We start from the raw sequence: 22986 nt of genomic DNA, 5'->3' as shown, positions 1-22986 counted from the left end.
GGGCTGGGGGTGTAGCTTGAAGGTAGAATGCCCTTGGGTACAATCACTAGTACCACACACAAATACAAAAAGATATAAAAACTATCCCTACCTTATGGGCCAGAAAAGAGCTGTTTTCCACTTAGTGCTAATAGTGGATATTAACAGATTTTCTAATATTAAATCTTTTAGTACTGAGTTTCTTGAGTTCTCTGTATATTCTAGATATTAGTCCTCTACCAGAGGAGTAGGTGGCAAAATCTTCTCCCATTCTGTTGGCTTTTGGTTGAGGTTCTTGATAATTTCCTATGCTGTATAGAAGCTCTTCAGTTTAATGCAATCCCACATATTGATTCGCCTTTTAGTTTCTTGTGCCTTTGGGGTCTTGTTGAGAAAGATTTTACCTGTGCCTGTGTGTTGCAGTGTCGGACCTATGCCCTCTTCCAGGAGCCTCCAGGTCTCTGGTCTAATTTCCAAGTCTTTGATGTATCTCGAATTGATTCTTGTGCAGGGTGAGAAAGTAGGATTTATTTCTGTTTTTCTGCATATGGCTAACCAGTTTTAATAACACCATTTGTTGAACAGGTATCTTTTTTCCAGTGTATGTTTTGGGCCCTTTTTCAAAAATCAATTGGCTAGAAGTGTGTGGATTTGTTTCTGAGTCTTCTATTCTGCTCCATTGGTCTATGTGTTTTGGTGCCAATACCATGCTGTTTTTATTAGCATGGCTTTATAGTATAGTTTAAAGTCAGATATTGTGATTCCTCCTGCATGTTTTTTGTTGCTGAGAGCTACTTTGCCTATCCTGGGATTTTTGTTCTAAATGAATTTAAGAACTGATTTTTCTATGTCTGTGAAGAATGACCTTAGTAATTTAATGGGCATTGCATTGAATCTGTAGATCTCTTTTGGAAGTATGGCTATTTTGATGATATTTATTGTGCCTATCTATGAACATGGAAGATCTTTCCATCCTTTAAGGTCTTCTTTGATTTCTTTTTTCAGAGTTTTATAATTTTCTTTGTAGAGGTCTTTTACCTCCTTGGTTAAGTTTATTCCTAAGTGGGGGACTTTTGCCACTTACTCCTTCAATACAGGACTAATATCTAGAATATACACAGAACTCAAGAAACTGAGTACTAAGAAAACAAATAATCCAATCAAAAAATGAGCAAGTGAACTAGACACTTTATGAAAGAAGAAATTCAAGTGGCCAATAAATGCATGTTAAAATGCTCAACATCATTAGCAGATAAGCAAATCAAAACTACCCTGAAATTTTACCTAACTCCAACTAGAATGGCAATCATTCAAAACACAAACAACAGCAAATGCTGGTGAGGATGTGGAAAAGTGAGAACTCTAAAACATTGTTGGGAACTCAAATAACCACTTAGGAAAACTATATGGAGAATCATCAGAAGAATGAGAACAAATCTACCATATGATCCAGCAATACCACTTCTAGGTATCTACCCAAAAGAATGGTAACAAAACTACCAAAATAATGCATGTATATCTATGTTCATAGCTGCACAATACACCATTGTTAAACTATGGAACCAGTCAAGATGTCCATCAACAGATGAATGGATTACAAAACTATGGGAACGGGCGTGGTGGCGCACGCTTGTAATCCCCACTCTTGGGAGGCGGAGACAGGAGGATCGTGCAGGTTTGAAGCCAGCCTTGCTGGCTTAAGAGACCCTGTTTTCAAAAATAAAAATATAAAATAGGTCTGGGAGTATAGCCTGGAGGTAGGATTCCATCCCCAGTACCACTAAAATAAATAAATAAAATAAAATAAAAATAAAAATAAAACAAAACTATGGGATATGTACACAATGGAATTTTACTCAGCCATAAAGAAAAACATAATTACATAATTTACAGGGAAATGGATGGAACTGGAGGATATTATGTTAAGTGAGATTAGTCAGTCACAAAAAATAAGAAATTGGCTGTGCTTTCTAATATGTGAAAACTAGGGAAAAATGGATCATAGGAGAAACTCTAGACAAAGGAGATACTATAGATGAACAAATAAAGGTGACCTGAGGGGCGACCGAGAAAAGCGGGGCTTAAGAGCCCCACTAACAACTAAGCTCCATTACCACAAAATCAGCGCCTTTCATAGCCAGAAAACACCATCACCAGAGAAACAAAAAAATCACCAAGCTCCAGAGAGAAAGTGGACTGAGAACAGAGCTCAGAGCCACAGAGGAGATACACCGGCCTCACGCCCGAGACCACGGAAGCAGCACCATACTGCCGGCGGCAACGGCGACTTCACCGGACGGCTACAGCAAGCCGAGGTGAGCCGCTGCAGAACAACCAGGTGGGATTTCTCGCCGTAGGTAAAATCTAAAGCTCCCAGTGGCTGAGTTCAGCACACGCTGCAGGGATTCAGAGTGGAAATCAAAACCAAGAAGAAATACGCCAGCCTCACGGATGAGGGTGTAGGAGCGGCGCCATATTGCCACTGGTGGCAGCAGCAGAGAATTCACTGAATCCAGTACAGCTACATCTGCGAACTCAAGAACAGTGAGTCAAATTGCGGGCCACAGAGGAGAAATCCCAGTACTGTACTCCCTGGGACTTGACCCAGTGGGGGAGGGGCGGTGGCAGAGATATCACACCATAGGAGAACGTGCAACCTGGCACCCCCCACAGTCTAAAGCAGCCTCTATCGACTCTCTGGGTCGGAGACTCTGTGATACAACCCAGTAAAGGAGTAGTGGGGTCTGAGATACTACAGGCTCGAGATCCAGAACACCTTAAGTGAAGTCATAGTGACCCAAGGGAAGAACCCAGAGAAGGCACAAACTTCCGAAATCATGGGAAAGAGGAATAACAATCGAGCAATGAATGCCCACAACCCCACAACATCAGAAGCCGATAAAACTGAAAATCAGAGATTTCTAGAAGATCAAATCAGGAAAATAACTGTAGAAATAATAGAGGTGCTTCGAAAAGAACTCAGAGAGAGCCAAAAAGAGATAAAGGATTCAATTAATGAAGTAAAGGCCTCAATTCAAAGCACAAACAACCAATTAGACCACATGGAGGACAGAATCTCGCTCTTAGAAGATGATCATTCCAAAATTGAACGCATAGTTTCTAATCTAGGGAAAAATATCCAACAGCAGGAATCTGATATTGAAGAAATATGGGCCCATTTTAAGAAAGCTAACCTAAGAATAATTGGAATAGAGGAGGGAAAAGAAAGTGAAACCAAAGGGATCAACAATCTCTTCAAGGAAGTAATAGCAGAAAATTTTCCAAACATAGAGCAAGAGGTTGATACACAGATCCAGGAAACTTATAAAACTCCCTTTAGACAGGATCGGAGAAGAGGATCCCCACGCCACATAATTGTCAAAATGACCAATGTGGAAGCCAAGCAGAGAATCTTAAAGGCAACAAAAACAAAGGGCCAAGTGACATTCAGAGGCAAACCAATTAGAATCACTCCAGACTTCCCAAACCAAGTCATGAGAGCCAGAAGGGCTTGGAGTAACATATTCCAAACTCTGAAAGAAAACAACTTCCAGCCAAAAATTTCCTACCCAGCAAAACTTTCTATCAAATTAGATGGAGAAATAAGAAGCTTCCATGACAAACAGAAACTGAAGGAATTTATGTCTTCAAAACCAGCACTAGAGAAAATACTCAAAGAGATTAACTACAAAGAAGAAATAGGTAACACACACCAGAACCAGAGAAATAAGAGTTTCCATCCAACAGAAAACTAAGACTGGTTATCTGTGGAAATTCATTATTTATGTTAGTCTTTTACCTATCTCTAAATGGTATTGTTTGCCTTTATTGTTGTTAATTTTTAGGATTTCTAGTTGGAATATTAATATACCTTCAGATATAGCATTTGGAAATATTTTATCCCATTCTATTAGTAACTGTTAACTCTGTTTACATTGTCTTTGGATATACAATATATATATATATATATATATATATATATATATATATATATATATATATTTTTTTTTTTTTTTTAGGGAGTTTGTATACTCTTCTGTTGCCTGTGCCATTGAAATCATATCCAAGAAATCACTGCCAATTTCAATGTTGTGAGGTTTTATGACCCAGATTTTCTCCTAAAAGTTTATAGTCTTAAGATTTATATTTAGGTCTTTTATCTATTTTGAGTTAATATTTGTATATGTGATTAGGTAAGGGTCCAACTTTATTCTTTTCCATGTAATTATTATGTTTCAACAATATTTAGTTAAAAAATTATTATTTCCACCACCAAATGTTCGTGGAAACCTTGTCAAAAATAACTTGACAATATAGGGAAGAATTTTTCTCTAGGCTTTTATTTAACTCCAATGGTTTATACATCTGCCTTTAGAATAGTACTACACTGTTTCAATTATTGTAGCTTTATATGGTTTGAAATCAGAAAATATATATCTTCTAGCTTTGTTCTTTTTCAAGATCGTTTTGGGTATCTAGAGTTCATTTTCCATATTAGGATAGATTTTTTTTCTGAAAAATAAATATATAAATATATGATAGTTTCACCTAAAAAAATAGAAAAAAAATATTCTCTGGTAAGAAAGAAAGTAAAAAGAAATATTGAAATGTTATCTTTAAGTCATCAAAAGCTTGGTATCAGACAAATGAAACTGTTATGTGAGATTATCATTTTTAATTTTGGATAAATTGATATACTAGACGTCAACCACTAAGCCAAGCATGGGAGGGAGGGATGGGGAGAGAATGGGGTGGGGTTTGGGTGGGGGCTGACTGGGTGATGTGTGCATGTATGTCTACAAAAGTTTGTATCCCACTATGATGTATGAATACAGTGCACCAATAAAAAAAATAGCACCAATAAAAAAAATAATAATTAAAAAAAAAGGTGACCTGAGGGGATGGGAAAGGGGAAGAGGAAAATTCTCTAATGTTCATGATGTATATTGACAAACATATCAAAGTCAATCACTAAGCTAAACATGAGAAGGAGGGAGGAGGAGGAAATGGAACAGGAATTGGGTAAGGGCTAATTGGGTGATGTGTACATATATGCCTCCATCATCTTGTACTTCATTGAGACCAGAGGATAATGGTTTGTGGACAGCCTCAGCTACGTAGCAAGGCCCTTCTCAACTCAATGAGACTCTGTTTCAAAAATAAAAGACTAAAAAATAGAGCTGGGAGTATAGCTTGGAGATACAATGCCCTTGGGTTTCATCCCCAGTACTGCAAAAAAAAAAAAAAAAAAAAAAAGTATGACTACAATGCACCAATAAAAAGTTGAAAAATATTTTATATTTTTTAAATTAACTATTCTTGGGACCTAGCTACTGTCCTTTTAGTATATGGATATATTCTATGTATTGATTAGCCAGTCTTCTATTTATAATGTTTGTATTGATATTGGAAATATATATTTCATATGTGCACATGTGTATGTATCCACTTGTTTATATACAATCTTAATAACATGTCAGGAATAATTCTAAACATCTTAGATATAGTAACACTTAATTTTTATAATAATTATAATAATTTGTGGTAGCTACTATTTTTTCCTCATTGTTTAAATCAAGAAGACTGAGGCACAGAGAATTATACTCAGAACAGGATAAGTTGTGACAAATATGATCACCCTCCCTTACGCACCACGAACTCGATCATTCCTACCAAATCATGTTTGCTTCTAAGAGTGAAAATACAGACCACATGCTATAGAAAAAATAGCTCATTAAAGACATGTAAGTGATAGGGATAAAAGATGAGAATAGATTCTTCTGTGATTGAGGTATTTCTGATTCACCTAAATGTCTTAGTTTTTTATATATCATTTACTACTAAAACAAGATAGAAGCTGTATTAAATGTTTTAATTACAGTCTTATTTACAAGAGAGGTTTATTTCTCACATAAGAGTTTAAAATGTGTGTTCATAGTCCCTGGATGACTTTGCTTTGCTGGACCATATAGAAGCCCAAGGTTCTTCCATCTTGTGGCTTCACCACCGAGGGCTTCATTGTCAACTGTGTTCATCTGGTGAAAGAGAAAGAGCAGTATTTTTTTCCTACTGTTGTTGCAATGAATTGCCACAAACTTAGTGACTTAATGCAACACAGAGTTATTCTTCTATAGTTCTAGGGGTAGATGTCTGAAATGTGTCTCACTGGGCTAAAGTAAAGAGGAGAGCAGTGTTGGGTTCCTTTTGGAGGCTCCTGGAGAGAGTCAGTTTTCTTACCTTTTCCATCTTCTAGAGGTTAGCCACACTGCTTAGATCATCTTCTATCTTCAAAGGTAGCAGCCAGTTGAGTTGTTTTTATAACAAACCGATGTGATGTTGAATCGTCCACCTTTGTACTTTAATGACTGTTGTGTGATTACATTGGGCCTGCCTGTTATCCAAGTTAATCCAAGACTATCTCTTTCATCTTAAGGTCAGTTTATTAGCAATTTAATTTAATCTGCAACCTTAAATTCCACTCTACCATGTAATATAACATAATTACAGGTTCTAGGGATTCAGATATTTTCTTTTTATTTTCCTGGACATTGTTTTGCCCTCCACAGAGTAAATCTAACATTGGCCTCAAAGTGGAGTAAGTATCATTCCATGGTTGTTGATCTATCTGAAAGGGAAGGTGATAAGAAGTGTGTGTGTGTGTGTGTGTGTGTGTGTGTGTGTGTGTGTATTGCTGGAAATTGAACACAGGGCATTCTACCTCCAAGTTATACCTAGCCCTAAAGCCCTATTTTATTTGTATTTGGAAACAGGACAGGATCTCGCTAAATTGCTAAGGGCATCGCTAAGTTGTTAAGGCTAGCTTCGAATCTGCAATTCTTCTATCTCAGCCTCGTAAGTACTGGGATTACAGGAATGTGCCACTATGCCAGGCTAATAAAAACTTTCGAGTAGGAACTATGTTCCAGTATTGTCTATGGAGAGGGTTGGTGGCTGGTTCAATGATGGGGTGTGTCCACACAGCGCCTAATGAGATGCAGCCTAAGGCAAAACTTTAAGTAAAGTTTAAGAACTTTTGCTGTAAAATGATTCAGCAGAAAAGGGGCTAAGATGGTGCTTGGAGGAAGCTACGAAATCATGGTTTCCCCATTCATTATGGGTGGGGAGACTGAGCTGTTTTTCCCTTTTTACCTTTAAAGGATCTTCTGCACACATGAATGGCTCATGTACTGGCCTGGGATTGGCTGTAAACTACATGCTAGTGATCTTTATTCCAATAGGCTAGGCTATTTCCCATGGGAATTCCCCTCATGGTTTTGTGCTATATATATGATTGCTTGGAGAGAAATAAACGAGATCTTGCTTGAATTGACTCCCGGCTCGTGGGTGTGTGTGTGTTCGAGTCGTCGGCACTCTACCTTCCTGTTCAGCCCCGCACCACTGACGATGGGCAGGACCCCTGTCAGTTCAAAGTGTGGCTGAAATCTATGTGCTCAACCAGTAGATGCTACTAATAAGTATCAAGGGCATGCTCAATTCATAGTTAATTTTGAAGCACTCTTTCTCTTTGTTGTTATGAAGAGTTTGCACGAGCACTGTAGATTCCTTTTCCTTGAAATTTTGCTAAAATTATCTTTATCAGAGAATGTAAGTTTTGTTCTAGGAAATGGTAACTTTGACAATTTTATTTCTTCTATAATAACTGGTCAGTTTATATTTTCTGTATTGTGGAGGCATCAATTTTGGAGTTTTACATTTTCCTAAAAAATGGTTATTTAATTCAGATTTCCAAACTTATTTTCATACAATTAAGATAGAATTGTATCTAAATTAAAAGTTCCTGTTTATTCTCAAATCTAATTTTTATGTATTTATTTTTTTCCTTGACTTGTTACATTTCACTATCATTTTCAAAAAAGTGGATCTTAGATTTATATATGTTTAATAATTTTCCTATTTCATATCTTTCATTTTTATTTATCATTTCTTTAGGTTCATTATCATCTCGAGTTGATATTGTCATTATCATTTATTAGCATTTTTAAGGTGATGACTTTTCTTCTCATTAGAGCTTTACCTAGAACTATAGGTCTGATGTGTATTTTTGTTCCCCAAATATTCTACAATTTGACTTTGCTTCCTCTTTCATTCAAGAATTTCTTGAGAAAAAAGTTTAAAAGTTCTAAGTTATAACCTTTTATCCTATCCCACCAACTTTATTTTTTAGTTTAATGTACTATTATCAGAGAAGTTGCCTATAAAATTTCTGCTTTGAAAAATTTATTTCCCTTAATAATCTAATATAGCTATGTTTATTTACGTTATTTTGCGATACTGGGGCTGAAACCCAGGGGCATTCTACCTCCGAGCTACCCCCTCAGTTCTATTTGTTATTCTTTATTTTGAAACAGGGTCTTACTGAGTTGCAAAGGGCCTCACTAAGCAGCTGAGACTGTCTGAGAACCACCATCCTCCTGTCTCAGCCTCCCAAATGCTGGGATTACAAGCATGCACCAACATGCCCGGCTTTAATATAGTTACTTTTAGAAATGTTCCACGGACAATAGGAAACAAGATGCATTTTTGTTTTGTTTTGATTCTATACAATTTAATATATTTCAATTATATATTTCAATTAATATATTTCAATTATATGTTACTAATTATAGCATATATATCTCCTATATGTTTATCTTTTGTCAATTTGAGCTATCATGAGCCAGGAAGCACAAATTATTTTCCTTATACCAATATGTTTCTTACTACTGTATCTAACTTTCAAAGTTTTTTCCTCATTTCTCAATGAATTTTAACACTGTACTAACTACTACATATTCATAACTGTAGATCTGTACTAAGATTACATTCTCAGCAATAATATCTCTTCTTTCTCTTGTTTGTAAAGTACTAAACCTTATCCAAAGTGAAGATTGTGACTCTTGTCTTCCTTTTATTTGGCTAGTATGTCTTTTTTATTTTCAACATCACTAACTTTATTTAAATACTGCATATATTAGCTTTTTAAAAGTCCAATTTGAAGCCGGCGTTGTGGTGCACACTTGTAATCCCAGCATTCAGGAGGCTGAGACCAGAGGATTGCAGTTCACAGCCAGCCTCAGTTACTCAGTGAGGCCCTTTGCAACTTAGTGAGACCCTGTTTCAAAATAAAGTATAAAAATAGGGCAGGAGGTGTAGCTCGGAGGTTCAATGCCCCTGGGTTCCACCCCCCAGTACTGGAAAATAAATAAATAAATAAATAAATAAATATCCAATTTGAGTGAGCAGTTTTAGGCCATTTATATTTGCTGATAGGGCATATAGATATGGTTTTGTACTGTAAGACCCCTGCCGAGGGGAAACCCTCAATCAACCTCGGGATAAGCAACATCAAGTACCACGAGAGACTACATCCTTGATGCAATGAGCAAAAGATAAAGGTTTATTAAGGAGCCAGTGCACTGGGGCCGACTCGTATAGGAGTTTGGCCCCGAGCCACTGAAACTGAGGGTGTTTATAGGGAAAAGACCATTAGTTAGGGGGTTTGGGGCTAAATTGCATGCGTTTACAGAAAATTACAAAATCATTTAAAAAGTACATTCTGTAGTCAAGTGTTAGATAAAATACCAGGTGCAGTCAGTAAGCTCCCGGGTCAAGGCGCTCTGGCCCAGACAGTATAGATAAGATGGGGCGGGCTTATCGCATATCTTACATTCCTAAGCTGTAAGCTGCAGTAAAATACACTTTTTCTTTTTAACTATTAGCTGGCTGTTTTAACTATTAGCTAGCTGCTAGGGGCTTATGATTTTTTTTCTAAATGGAGCCTTTCAGTACAATTATTTTTTTATGTTAATATTGTTTTTGTTGCTTTTGTGTTTCACCAAATTATCTGTTATTTGCTTTGTTCAGTAAATATCCATTTGATATTGTAGAAAGTTTAGTTTTTGCAGCCGGTGTCATTAACTTAGTGAAGCCCTCTACAACTTTGTGTGACCCTATTTCAAATAAAAAATTTTAAAAAAGGGCTGGGAGTATAGTTCAGAGGTAGGATGTCCCTAGGTTCTACCTCTAGTCCTACAAACACACACACACACACACACGAACGAAAAAAGAAAGTTTTTATAGTTTTTAAATCTTGTCTAAGGTTGGATTCATCACAAAGTAGACCCTGAAACAAAAGACATTCTTACTGCTTTTAGGATGGAAACTGCCAGGGGAAAAGTGCAATAATAAAGGAGAGTGGGCCAGCAAAGAAGGCATTATCATTGATGGAGGACATGGAAGAAACCTGAGGAACGAAAGGTTCCGAAAGAGTTAAGGCAGTTTGGTGAAAAGTCAAGCTTTCCCAGACTCTGGGTGACTTCTGGTCTTTTCGGAATTTCTTACCCCCAACCCACTGGTGAGAGCGGGAACTGGCTGTAATCATGCTCTTAATAATCTTTAACCAGGCCTCTTTGTTTCTTCTTGTTTTTTTAATTTTCCCTCCATGATTGTATTCTGCAAGCATATGACGTATGTTCTACATCAATCATTCTGCATTGTGTTTGAGATTGTACTTTGATGTTTTTCTTTCTGTTGAAGTTGTGGTTTTGGTGCAGGGGAAAAAAGTATAAAAACTTAGTTCTAGAGAATAAAGTTGTCAGTGGTCTAAGAGACTACTGTCCATGTCTTCATTTCAGGTCTCTCCCTCCCAAGTCCCAGGGAAGAATCCCCACACGTGGCGCCCGCAATCAGGGACTTGAAGGAGCCCCCAAAGAGAAGAGGGAGGAGGCCGCTGCAGAAAGAGGTAAGCAGCTATGGGAAATCAAGTAAGTAAGAATCCTTTTACAAAATTAGTATATTATCTTTTAAAGCAATATAAGATAAAGGTATCACAAGAAGAGTTGCAAAATTGTTATGCTCTAGCCGCAGAATATAATCCTTGGCTTCCTGATGAAGGAACTTTAGATGAAGAAATATGGGACAGAGTTCGAAAAAAAATATTATGACAGCCTATTGGCAAGGGGAGAAAATCCTCCCTCAGTAGTGGGTCACTTAGTCTTTAATTAAAATGACCATTCAACAAATTGACGGCAAGGCTTTAGACATAGAGAGTGAAACTAAAAAATCACTTCAAGTATATGAATTGTCGAAGAAAGATTTAGATCGAGCCAAAAAACAAAAGGACATAATGTTTGCCTCCAAAAGCCCAGGAAAAGAAGTCGGAGCGACCGTCTTGGCGCCCACGCCCGCTCCCCCTTCGGCCCCTGTGGCAGAAAGCATAAATCTTTTAGAGCACAGAACGAATCCAGTCTCGCCTAAATCTATCCTGCTCATTTAGCTTTTACCTTCCCTGTCACTTTTAACCCTGGTCCGCTGCAGCAAACTGAATGGAGAGGGCTTAAATTTGATACTATTTCTTCTTTCAAAAAGGCATGCATGCTTTATGGGCCTGTTTCTAATTACTGTGTTGAATTCTTGCACTCTTGGGCAGAGAACTGGATCCCTTATTATTTCTATACAGTAGCAAAGATGGTCCTTACAGGACAGCAATATTCACAATGGCAGATGGCTCAGTGAGGAGGCAAAATAAATTATGCGTGATCAGTTGGCTCGGGGAAATCAGGCTCAGTTGTCTTATGAGTTACTCACTGGAACTGGGGCTTGGTCAGACCAAGCAACTCAGATCCAAAATGTACAACCGCAGCATATATATTGGATTCAAGAAGCTACTATTTTGGCTTGGAAAAAAATTGATACAGGAACAGGAGAGCCATTTACAAAAATTTTACAAGGACCCACTGAAGAGTATAATTCCTTCATTGGGAGACTGCAGGATTCTATTCAGAAAACCATAAATAACGGGGAATTGTCAGAAATATTACCCAAGCAACTAGCTTTTGATAATGCTAATGAAAATTGTCAGGCCGCTATCCGGCCCATTAGAGAGGCCGGGAATGTTTTAGAGTATATGAAGACATGTCAAAATATAGAAACCATGAAACATAAGGTACAAATAGCGGCAATCAAAACCAAGAGAATACAGGATATAGATAAGCGAAAGTGTTTTAATTGTGGAAGACCCGGACATATAAAGAAAGAATGTAGAATCCCCTTACAAACAAATAACTACAGACAAAAGGGGGAGAAATCAACACTCCCTGGGATATGTCCTAGATGCAAGAAGGGGAGACATTGAAAAAGTAAATGTAAATCTAAATTTGATAAGATTGGAAATGAGTTACAAAAAAAAAATCAGGGAAACTAATAAGGGGGTGTTCTCTCAGCCCCAAACAAAATGAGGGACAATTTTCTGAACAAAAACTCAAAAAATTAAAAGGACTTTTGGAAAATATGACAATTAAGGACAAGACCATTCCTATAACTTTACAAAATGTAATGACTCTTGCTACAGTCACTCAAGGAAGTGCTACTATGTATTTACCAGCCCCTCATTCTCAACGATTGTTGGTTGTTAATAATCCTCATAAAATAAATTTTGAATATGTGGGCCCTATTCCAAAAAATACTGTGGGATTACTTCTTGGTCTCAGTATAATATTTTGAAGGGCCTTCTGGTACATACTGGTGTAATTAAAAAAAAATTATACGGGGGTAATTTCCATCTTGATCCATGTCTCCGATAATGTGGAGATTAGAAAAGGAGAATATCTTGCTCAATTGTTAATCCTTCCCTATTTTAAGTGTAACACTAAAAATAAGAAACAGGTGGAAAGGTAAAAAATATTAATATCATAGGGTAACTGCTTTTTTACAAAAAAATAATAAACCTATTCTTACTATTACTATTAAGGGGCGGCCTTTCACAGGCATGCTAAATACTGGAGCAGACATATCTATTATAAAAACAGTTGAATGGCCAAAAGGATGGCCTAAACAAAAACCCCCTACTACTTTAGTAGGTTTGGGAGCACAAGATAGTGTATATCAAAGTAAGAAAATTTTATCTATTGAGACTGCTGACAGAACTAACATTTTGCGCCAGCCTTGTATTGCGGATTTAAATTCAAACAATGCCTCCTTATGACTATTTAGGTTATGTGGTGCAAAAACAAACAGTAAAACCCAAAGTTGACCGCATAAACAATCCAGCCAATTGTACTTTAATTAATATGCAAAAACTGTTAGGAGACATTAATTGGGTTTAACCCACTCTTGGAATTCCAAATTATGCCTTACAACATCTTTTTGCCACCTTAGAAGGGGATCCTTCCTTAAATAGTCCACGGGTGCTTACTGCCCAGGCAAAACAAGAGCTAAAACTGGTAAAACAAAAAATTTCCGAGGCATTTGTTCAACAATATCAACCTGGCAAAAGAATAGGATTATTAATCATGAAAACTCCTAATACACCTATGGGAATTATAGTCCAAAGAGACAAACCATTAGAATGGGTGTATACCCACCATAAGGGGTCAAAAACAATCACCCCTTATATTGAACATGTGTCTACGTTAATTGTTTTAAATAAAAAAAAGGATTATTTCTCTTTCTGAATATAATGCTGAATTTATTACTATGCCGTTTAACAAAGAAACCTTTCATAGTCTTCTTAATCTTTATACTTCATTACAAATTGCTTTGGCTGATTTTGTTGGTAATATTACTTTTCATTATCCTCCAGAAAAGTTATAAAATTTCCTCATTAGATGTGATTGGATTATTAATTCTGTTGTTGTCTCACAACCCATTTCTAAATTTCCCACTTATTATATCAATGCTACTAAACAACATAAGGCTGCTACTTATGGTCCTAATTTAAAATTACAACTCCCAACCCCTTATCAATCTACAAAAAAAATGAATTGTTTGCTTTGATTGCATTGTTAGAAAGATGTTCTTAGGCTTTAAATGTGGTATCTGATTCAGCTTATGTAGTTCATTTATTTCCTGGTATTGAAACCGCATATATCCCTGATGGCCCTACACCTATTACGTAACTGTTTCTCAGGCTTCAATGTTTAATCAGACGCCAATCTGAGCCTTTTTATGTTACCCAGATTAGATCACACTCCAATCTCCCTGGCCCGTTAACACAAAGAAATACTGGTGCTAATGCTCTTTTGACAGCAGTTTTTTCCTCACCTCAGGAGAAACATACGTTTTTTCATTCAAATGCCAACAGGTTACATGTAGCATATAAAATTCCTTTTTCTCAAGCAAAACAAATTACACAAAATTGCCCTATATGCCGGCCTTTTCATTTAACTAAACAACCTACAGGTGTTAACCCTAGGGGCCTAAAACCTAATGATCTCTGACAGATAAACTTTACTCATATTTCTTTACCTCTTTATTCCTTAGCCTTGATAATTATACATACTTATTCTTCTTTTATATGAGCAATACCTACTAAAAGTAAAACTTCCAAGGCAGCAAGACTGACATTAGTAAACACTTTTGTGGTTATGGGAGTGCCTCTACAAAAAAAACAGATAATGGACCTGCTTTTACCTCTAAAGCATTTAAACAGTTTCTTACTAAATGGAATATTTCCCATGTTACTGGCGTCCCCTACAACCCCCAAGGTCAAGCCTTGGTTGAATGTGCTAATGCTACTATTAAGCTTCTTCTTTCTAAACAAAAGAGGGGGAGTATGTAACCCAGAGAAGTTTTATATACAACTCTTTATACTTTAAACTATTTAAATTTTAAAAAGTCTTCTGATATTACCAGAGCAAAGAAGCATTTCCATACAAAGAAGAAGCCATTATTACATCAGGCAGTTTGGGTTAAGGACCATAATAATGAATGGAAGCCAGGAAAATTATATTTCCTAGGCAGAGGTTATGCTCTTGTCTCCACAGAAAATGGCGAGCAATTCTGGATCCCCAAATGAAAACTCCGGTGGAGAAAAAAAGATGAAAAACTTATGGTTCCAGCTTCACCAGATGCAGATATTGGAAAAGAAACCCTACCTGACATGGGTACAAATAAAGAATCTGAGTAAGAAGGCAAAGACTATAGTTAAAGAAGCTGGAGGACGGGTGACACCAGACAAGATGTTTTTCAGCAATAATTGCCATATTGTCCTGTGCTTCAGGGGTGAGTGATGACAACTACACATATTGGACTTAAAGCTTGTTGACTGGACAGATAATGCACCACTAGTGCTCACCAACCATTCAGGAATAATGCCATCTCTTGGCCCTGGAAGAAAATGCCACTAAGCCATCCAGATGAAGAAGAAGAATTGATAAACTTCACATTGGGATATGAGACTTTACCTATTTGTTTTGGGGGAATTGACCTATGTCTTCCAATATTTCCCCAATGGTGGGGATACAATGTTAACAATGGGACTGGATTACACCTTAAATTTTTGGTGCTTTTTCTTTTTACTTAATGCTACTGATTTGATGGCTCCTCATCATATGAATAATTATACCATTACTTTCTTAGCTCCCTTAGATTTGCCATGTAAAACAGTTTCTTAAAAAAATTAAAATTATGCTGTTACATTAAAATACATGTAAAGCAAAATTGGCCCAGATTGCTACTCATAAAAATTTCACTTTTGTAAATTGGGGGCCATACGGGTATTTTACTGATTGTGATGAAGAGCATAATGATAATGTTTATTATAATAAGACTATTGTATACTAAAATATTACTGAATCTAAATATCAAAGTAATGTTTCTTTCTGGCAACAAACCATATAATTTTTTAAAACAATGAATATTTGGCTCCACCTAGACCTTACATTGTGGCTGCTGGCCTTTTAGGGCCAAAACAATAACAACAACAACAAAAAATTATTAAATAGATCATTTTATAAATAGTAGAATTTATAACCATTGCCTCTGTGAGTGCTGTTACAGGTATGGCGTTACATAATTCTATCTAAAATAAAAAATATATAACTAATTAACATAATTATTCTCATATTTGTATGAGAATAACAAACTAAGATAGATCAACAGTTTTTGGATAAGATAAATAAATTCAAAAAAGCTCTACAATGGATAAAAAGTCAATTAGTAAAAAGAGTATCAATTATCCTTGAGATGTCATTGGAACATTAGTCAATTTTGTATCACTAATTTAAAATACAAGGACTTCCGGGAAGATGGCGACCGAGAAAAGCGGGGCTTAAGAGCCCCGCTAACAACAAATATCCATTACCACAAAATCAGCGCCTTTCAAAGCCAGAAAACAACATCAACAGAGAAACAAAAAAAATCACTAGGCTCCAGAGAGAAAGCGGACTGAGAACAGAGCCACAGAGGATATCCTCACGCCCGAGGACGCGGCAGACGCGGCAGCAGCGCCATACTGCCGGCGAATTCACGGGATGGCCACAGCAAGCCGAGGGAAGCCGCTGCGGAACAGCCAGGCGGGATTTCTCGGCGCAGAGGACATCTAAAGCTCCCAGTGTCTGAGCTCAGCACACGCTGCAGGGATTCAGAGTGGAAATCAAAACCAAGAAAAAAAAAAAAAACGCCAGCCCAACAGCCGAGGGCGTAGCAGCGGCACCATATTGCCACCGGTGGCAGCAGCACGGAACTCACTACAGCTACATCTGCGTACTCAAGAACAGTGAGTCAAATTGCGGGCCACAGCGGAGAAATCCCAGTACTGTACTCACTGGGACTTGACCCAGTGGGAGAGGGGCGGTGGCAGTGATATCACACCATAGGAGAACGTGCAACCTGGCACCCCCCACGGTCTAAAGCAGCCTCTATCGACTCTCTGGGTCGGAGACTCTGTGATAAAACCCAGTAAAGGAGTAGTGGGGTCTGAGATACTACTAACTCGAGATCCAGAGCACCTTAAGTGAAGTCATAGTGACCCAAGGGAAGAACCCAGAGAAGGCACAAACTTCCGAAATCATGGGAAAGAGGAATAATACTGGAGCAATTAATGCTCACAACCCCACAACATCAGAACCCGATAAAACAGAAAATCAGAGATTTCTAGAAGATCAAATCAGGAAAATAACTGTAGAAATAATAGAGGTGCTTCGAAAAGAACTCAGAGAGAGCCAAAAAGAGATAAAGGATGCAATTAATGAAGTAAAGGCCTCAATTCAAAGCACAAACAACTTAGAACACATGGAGAACAGAATCTCGCTCTTAGAAGATGATCATTCCAAAAATGAACGCATAGTTTCTAATCTAGGAAAAAATATCCAACAGCAGGAATCTGATATTGAAGAAATATGGGCCCATTTTAAGAGAGCTAACCTAAGAATAATTGGAATAGAGGAGGGAAAAGAAAGTGAAACTAAAGGGATCAACAATCTCTTCAAGGAAGTAATAGCAGAAAATTTTCCAGACATAGAGCAAGAGGTCGATACGCAGGTCCAGGAAACGTATAGAACTCCCTTTAGACAGGATCAGAGAAGAGGATCCCCACGCCACATAATTGTCAAAATGACCAATGTGAAAGCCAAGCAGAGAATCTTAAAGGCAACAAAAGCAAAGGGCCAAGTGACATTCAGAGGCAAACCAATTAGAATCACTCCAGACTTCCCAAACCAAGTTATGAGAGCCAGAAGGGCTTGGAGTAACATATTCCCAATTTTGAAAGAAAACAACTTCCAGCCAAAAATTTCCTACCCAGCAAAACTTTCTATCAAATTAGATGGAGAAATAAGAAGCTTCCATGACAAACAGAAACTGAAGGAATTTATGTCTTCAAAACCAGCACTAGAGAAAATACTCAAAGAGATTAACTACCAAGAAGAAATAGGTAACACACACCAGAACCAGAGAAACAAGAGTTTCCATCCAACAGACAACTAAGATTGGTTATCTGTGGAGATTCATTATTTATGTTAGTCTGTTACCTATCTCTAAAGGGCATTGTTTGCCTTTATTGTTGCTAATTTTTAGGATTTCTAGTTGGAATATTAATATACCTTCAGATATAGCATTTGGAAATATTTTATCCCATTCTATTAGTAACTCTTAACTCTGTTTACATTGTCTTTGGATATACAATATGTTTTTTATTTTTTAGGGAGTTTGTATACTCTTCTGTTGCCTGTGCCATTGAAATCATAACCAAGAAATCACTGCCAATTTCAATGTTGTGAGGTTTTATGACCCAGATTTTCTCCTAAAAGTTTATAGTCTTAAGATTTATATTTAGGTCTTTTATCTATTTTGAGTTAATACTTGTATATGGGATTAGGTAAGGGTCCAATTTTATTCTTTTCCATGTAATTATTATGTTTCAACAATATTTAGTTAAAAGATTATTATTTCCACCACCAAATGTTCGTGGAAACCTTGTCAAAAATAACTTGACAATATAGGGAAGAATTTAGCTCTAGGCTTTTATTTAACTCCAATGGTTTATATATCTGCCTTTAAAATAGTACTACACTGTTTCAATTATTGTAGCTTTATATGGTTTGAAATCAGAAAATATATATCTTCTAGCTTTGTTCTTTTTCAAGATCGATGTGGGTACCTAGAGTCCATATTCCATATTAGGATAGATTTTTTTTTCTGAAAAATAAATATATAAATATATGATAGTTTCACCTAAAAAATAGATAAAAATAGATTCTCTGGTAAGAAAGAAAGCAAAAAGAAATATTGAAATGTTATCTTTAAGTCATCAAAAGCTTGGTATCAGACAAATGAAACTGTTATGAGAGATTATCATTTTTAATTTTGGATAAATTGCTATAATACTAGATGTCAACTATTAAGCCAAGCATAGGAGGGGGGGATAGGGAGAGAACGGGGTGGGGATCGGGTGGGGGCTGACTGGGCAATGTGTGCATGTATGTCTACAAAAGTATGTATCCCACTATGATGTATGAATACAGTGCACCAATTAAAAATAAATATGGAAAAAATAAAATAAAATAAAATACAACCATGCAAAATATAAGTAAAACTCTATTCATCAGCATTTAGCCAGCATCTCTAGTAACAACTCTTTGGATATTGATGCCTTAAAAAGAAAAATTAAGGAAACATTTGCTCATACACTTGCCTCTGAATATGATGATAAATTTTTTAATGCTTTGGACAATATTATAAATAATAATCCTTTGTCAAACTTAATAAAAACACCAGCTGGAATATTGCAATTGTTGCTTATAGGATTATGTTTCATGCTTATAATTTTAGAATTCGAATGGGTCTGGAGAGCCTTATCTGAATCATAGGCCTCTAACCTTGCTCTCACTGCAGCTGCCGTTCAACTTAATAAAAAGGGGGAAAATGATGGAAGACATGGAAGAAACCTGAGGAACGAAAGGTTCCGAAAGAGTTAAGGCAGTTTGGCGAAAGGTCAAGCTTTCCGAGACTCTGGGTGACTTCTGGTCTTTCCAGAATTTCTCACCCCCAACCCACCGGTGAGAGCGGGAACTGGCTGTAATCATGCTCTTAATAATCTTTAACCAGGCCTCTTTGTTTCTTCTTGTTTTTTTAATTTTCCCTCCATGATTGTATTCTGCAAGCATATGACGTATGTTCTACATCAATCATTCTGCATTGTGTTTGAGATTGTACTTTGATGTTTTTCTTTCTGTTGAAGTTGTGGTTTTGGTGCAGGGGAAAAAAGTATAAAAACTTAGTTCTAGAGAATAAAGTTGTCAGTGGTCTAAGAGACTACTGTCCATGTCTTCATTTCAGGTCTCTCCCTCCCAAGTCCCGGGGAAGAATCCCCACAATCATGATAGTTACTGCTTACCTAAAAACATAACTGTTGCCAGGTCAGGCGGCAGGGCCCTGGGCCCCCAGGCAGGGGTCGAGGGGACACGCCTGACCCCCCCTCCCCAAGGACAGTGCCGGGCCGCAGTGCCCTGGGCCCCCAGGCGGGGGTTGAGCTGGCACACCTGCCCCCGGGAAAGTTCAGGCCAGCTGGGCAGCAGGGCCCTGGGCCCCCCGGCGGGAATCGAGTGGGTCACGCCTGACCACCCCCTCGAAGGTTCGAGCCAGGCCACAGGGCCCTGGGCCCCCGGGCTGGGGTCAAGGGGGCACGCCTGGTCCCTGAAAGGACCCGGTCAGGCTGCAGGGCCCTGGGTCCCCAGGCAGGGATTGAATGGGGCACGCCTGGCCCCCAGAAGGACCGGGCCGGGCTGGCCCCTGGGCCCCTGGGCAGGCGTCTACCGGCGGATGCCTGTCCCCTGGAAGGACCTGGGTGGACCAGAAGGCCCTGGGCCCACGGGTGGGGGTCGAGCAGGGCATACCTGTCCCCCGGAAGGACCGGGTCCGGCCACAAGACCATGGGCCCCGGGTGGGGTCCAGAGGGACACGCCTGCCCCTGGAAGGTTCAGAGATCCAGCTGCAAGTAGTCGGCCCCCAGGTGGGGGTCGAGAGGGGTACACCTGCCCCCAGAAGGACTGGGGCAGGCCACAAGGCCCTGGGTGTTATGGATTGGGAGAATACGGTTGTGGGGAGACTGTTCCCAGGGACCCAGTTAGGGTCCCGGACAAAATTTCCCTCAAACCACAACAAAACCCAAAATGACCAAAAACAGAAAATTACCGCGGGTTCTTGTCCTAAGCTAAGAATAAATATGCATAGCTTGGACAGTCGTTGAAGATTTAAAGAAGTTTATTAAAAGATAGAAATACAGAGGATAGGTACAGCTCCATACCAGACTGGCATGGAGGGGTGACTTGAATGAATACACCAAAGGGATCACACGTGGACTGGACTTTTTATACCCATGACCTCCATCTTATTTATGTAATTCTGAGGTAGTGAACCTCCCCGTACCTTGTAAGGTACCTCCCCCAGCAAGGTGTGGCAAGGTGTCTCCTTTCATGAAGGTCGACCAGTCCTACCATCTTTGCTAGCTTATCTAATCATGTAGATCTGTCTTTAGATAGAGAAAGGCCTAGTTCTCCTCTCCTATTAACTTGTTAATTACTTTTAGCTAGGTTAATTTACATTGGAATAGTTGCCTGCTTTTAGGCAGAAACCAAGTCCTTGCACAGATTTGCCCCTCACCCAATTTTTGAAATATATTAATAATCATAGCTTTCTCAGATCTTCCTAGGCCATTCCCAATACTGGTACACTGGGCCCACGGGCGGGGGTCAAGCAGGACTCGCCTGCCCCCTGGAAGGTCTAGAGATCCGGGCCCCAAGGCTCTGAGCCAGGCACACCTGCCTCCCGTTGGTCAAGGTCAGGAGGTTCAGGGCCCCAGGCAGGGGGAGGGGGGCAGGCGGCCCGGCCTACCCCCAGGAAGGCATGGTGTTGGGCAGGAGGCTGAGCCCAAGTTCCGGGAAGCCTGGTACCAAACAGGAGACCTAACTGCGGGTACAGAGGAATCCATCTCTGCTGTGCTACACCAGGCCATGGTGCATTTAGAACAGCAGAATCTGCTCTGCACCAGGCCATGGTGCATTTAGAACAGCAGAATCTGCTCTGCATGGTTAGACTATTGAACTCCGCTTTTGGAAGCGAGGAAAGAAAAAAAATTCATTGCTACTCAGTGCCTGACAGCCACACCTCCTCAAACCACACATACTGTCTTCTCTTATTAAAAAAAAAAAAAAAAAAAAAGGAAAAGAAAAAAGAAAAGAAAAATATTGGAGAGGGGTCAAGATGGCCGCGGTGGCAGCCAGGATACTGGAGGTTCAGACAAAACATATCCAACTGAACTGGAACTTTTGGAAAAAATCCCCACAAAAGAGGATTGCTTCTCTACATCCTTAAGAATCCTGTACATCACCTGTTAGGAGAGATTTTAGCGGAGACCTAGGAGGAAGGCGGTGTAGGCAGCGGTGGCCATGATGGCAGTGGAAGCTTGTATTTGGGAGAGGCAGAGATCAGATCCAATCTACCCTGATCTTCTGAAGAAATTACCCCAAAGATGGAATGCTACTGTCGCGTATGCTTAGGAATACTGGACAACATGCAGTGTGGGAAAATAGCTTGGGAAAGATTTGAAATGGTGGAGGCAGCACCAATGGCAATGGCCAGTACTCAGGGGAGCAGAGTTCTGATGCAATACACCCAGAACTTTTGAGGAAATAACCCCAGAGGCAGAATGCTACCACCATGCACCCTCGGGAAAGTGGGACAACCTGCTAAGTGAAGAGGGTGCTCGGATCGGAGCCTGCCAAGGAGGAGGCCAGTGATGGGGACAGCAAAGCGGGGATTGGAGCCTGCCATGAGGCAAGGCCGGTACTGGGGCCTCCGAGGCCAGGATAAGAGCCTGCCGAGGGGTTAGGTCGGTGCCAGGGTCAGCGAGGCCAGGTTCGGAGCCTGCCACGAGGCAAGGCCGGTGCTGGGGCCTCTGAGGCTGGGATCAGAGCCTGCCGAGGGGTTAGGCCAGTACCGGGCCAGCAAGGCCAGGATCAGAGCCTGCTGTGAGGAAAGGCTGGTGCTGGGGCCTCTGAGGCCTGGATTAGAGCCTGCCAATGGGTTAGGCCGGTTCTGGGGCCAGCGAGGCCGGGATTGGAGCCTGCCACGAGGCAAGGCCAATGCTGGGGTCTCCAAGGCTGGGATCGGAGCCTACCGAGGGGAAAGGCTGGTGCCAGGGCCAGCGAGCCTGGGATTGTAGCCTGCCATGAGGCAAGGCCAGTACTGGGGCCTCCGAGGGCAGAATTGGAGCCTGCCAAGGAGTTAGACAGGTGCTGGGGCAAGCGAGGACAGGATCGAAGCCTGCCATGAGGCAAGGCCGGTGCTGGGGCCTTTGAGGTCTGGATTGGAGCCTGTCGATGGGTTAGGCCAGTGCCGGGGCCAGTGGGGCCGGGATTGGACACTGCCGTGAGGCAAGGCCGGTGCTGGGGCCTCTGAGGCTGGGATTGGAGCCTGCCGAGGGGTAAGGCCGGTGCTGGGGCCAGCGAGGCCAGGATAGAAGCCTGCTGTGAGGCAAGGCCGGTACTGGGGCCTCCGAAGCCTGGATCGGAGCCTGCTTAGGGGTTAGGCTGGTGCCGGGGCCAGAGAGGCTGGGATCCGAGCCTGCCATGAGGCAAGGCCGGTGCTGGGGGGCCTGGATCGGAGCCTGCCGAGGGGTAAGGCCTGGGCCAGTGAGACCGGGATCGGAACCTACCATGAGGCAAGGCCAGTGCTGGGGCCTCTGAGGCCAGGATAGGAGCCTGCCAAGGGGTTAGGCCAATGCCAGGGCCA

At 40.0% G+C, this 22986-nt stretch overlaps 1 protein-coding gene across 1 annotated transcript in view; it reads left to right on the top strand.

The window, feature by feature from the left end:
• LOC308264038 (uncharacterized protein C4orf17) overlaps positions 1 to 10746 on the top strand; it is a gene marked incomplete at both ends in the record, with an annotated part of 56385 nt that extends 45639 nt beyond the window's left edge. The window contains one exon of the mRNA XM_080697185.1: positions 10614 to 10746. Coding sequence (XP_080553311.1) covers positions 10614 to 10746 — 133 coding nt within the window. The remainder of the gene's footprint in view (positions 1 to 10613) is intronic.
• Between the last annotated feature and the right edge of the window lie 12240 nt (positions 10747 to 22986).

This window comes from Muscardinus avellanarius (genome assembly GCF_963383645.1).
Source record: "Muscardinus avellanarius genome assembly, chromosome: 6".
NCBI lineage: Eukaryota > Metazoa > Chordata > Mammalia > Rodentia > Gliridae > Muscardinus > Muscardinus avellanarius.
The sequence above is the reverse complement of the archived record's forward strand: the minus strand, read 5'-3'. Positions and strand labels throughout refer to the sequence as shown.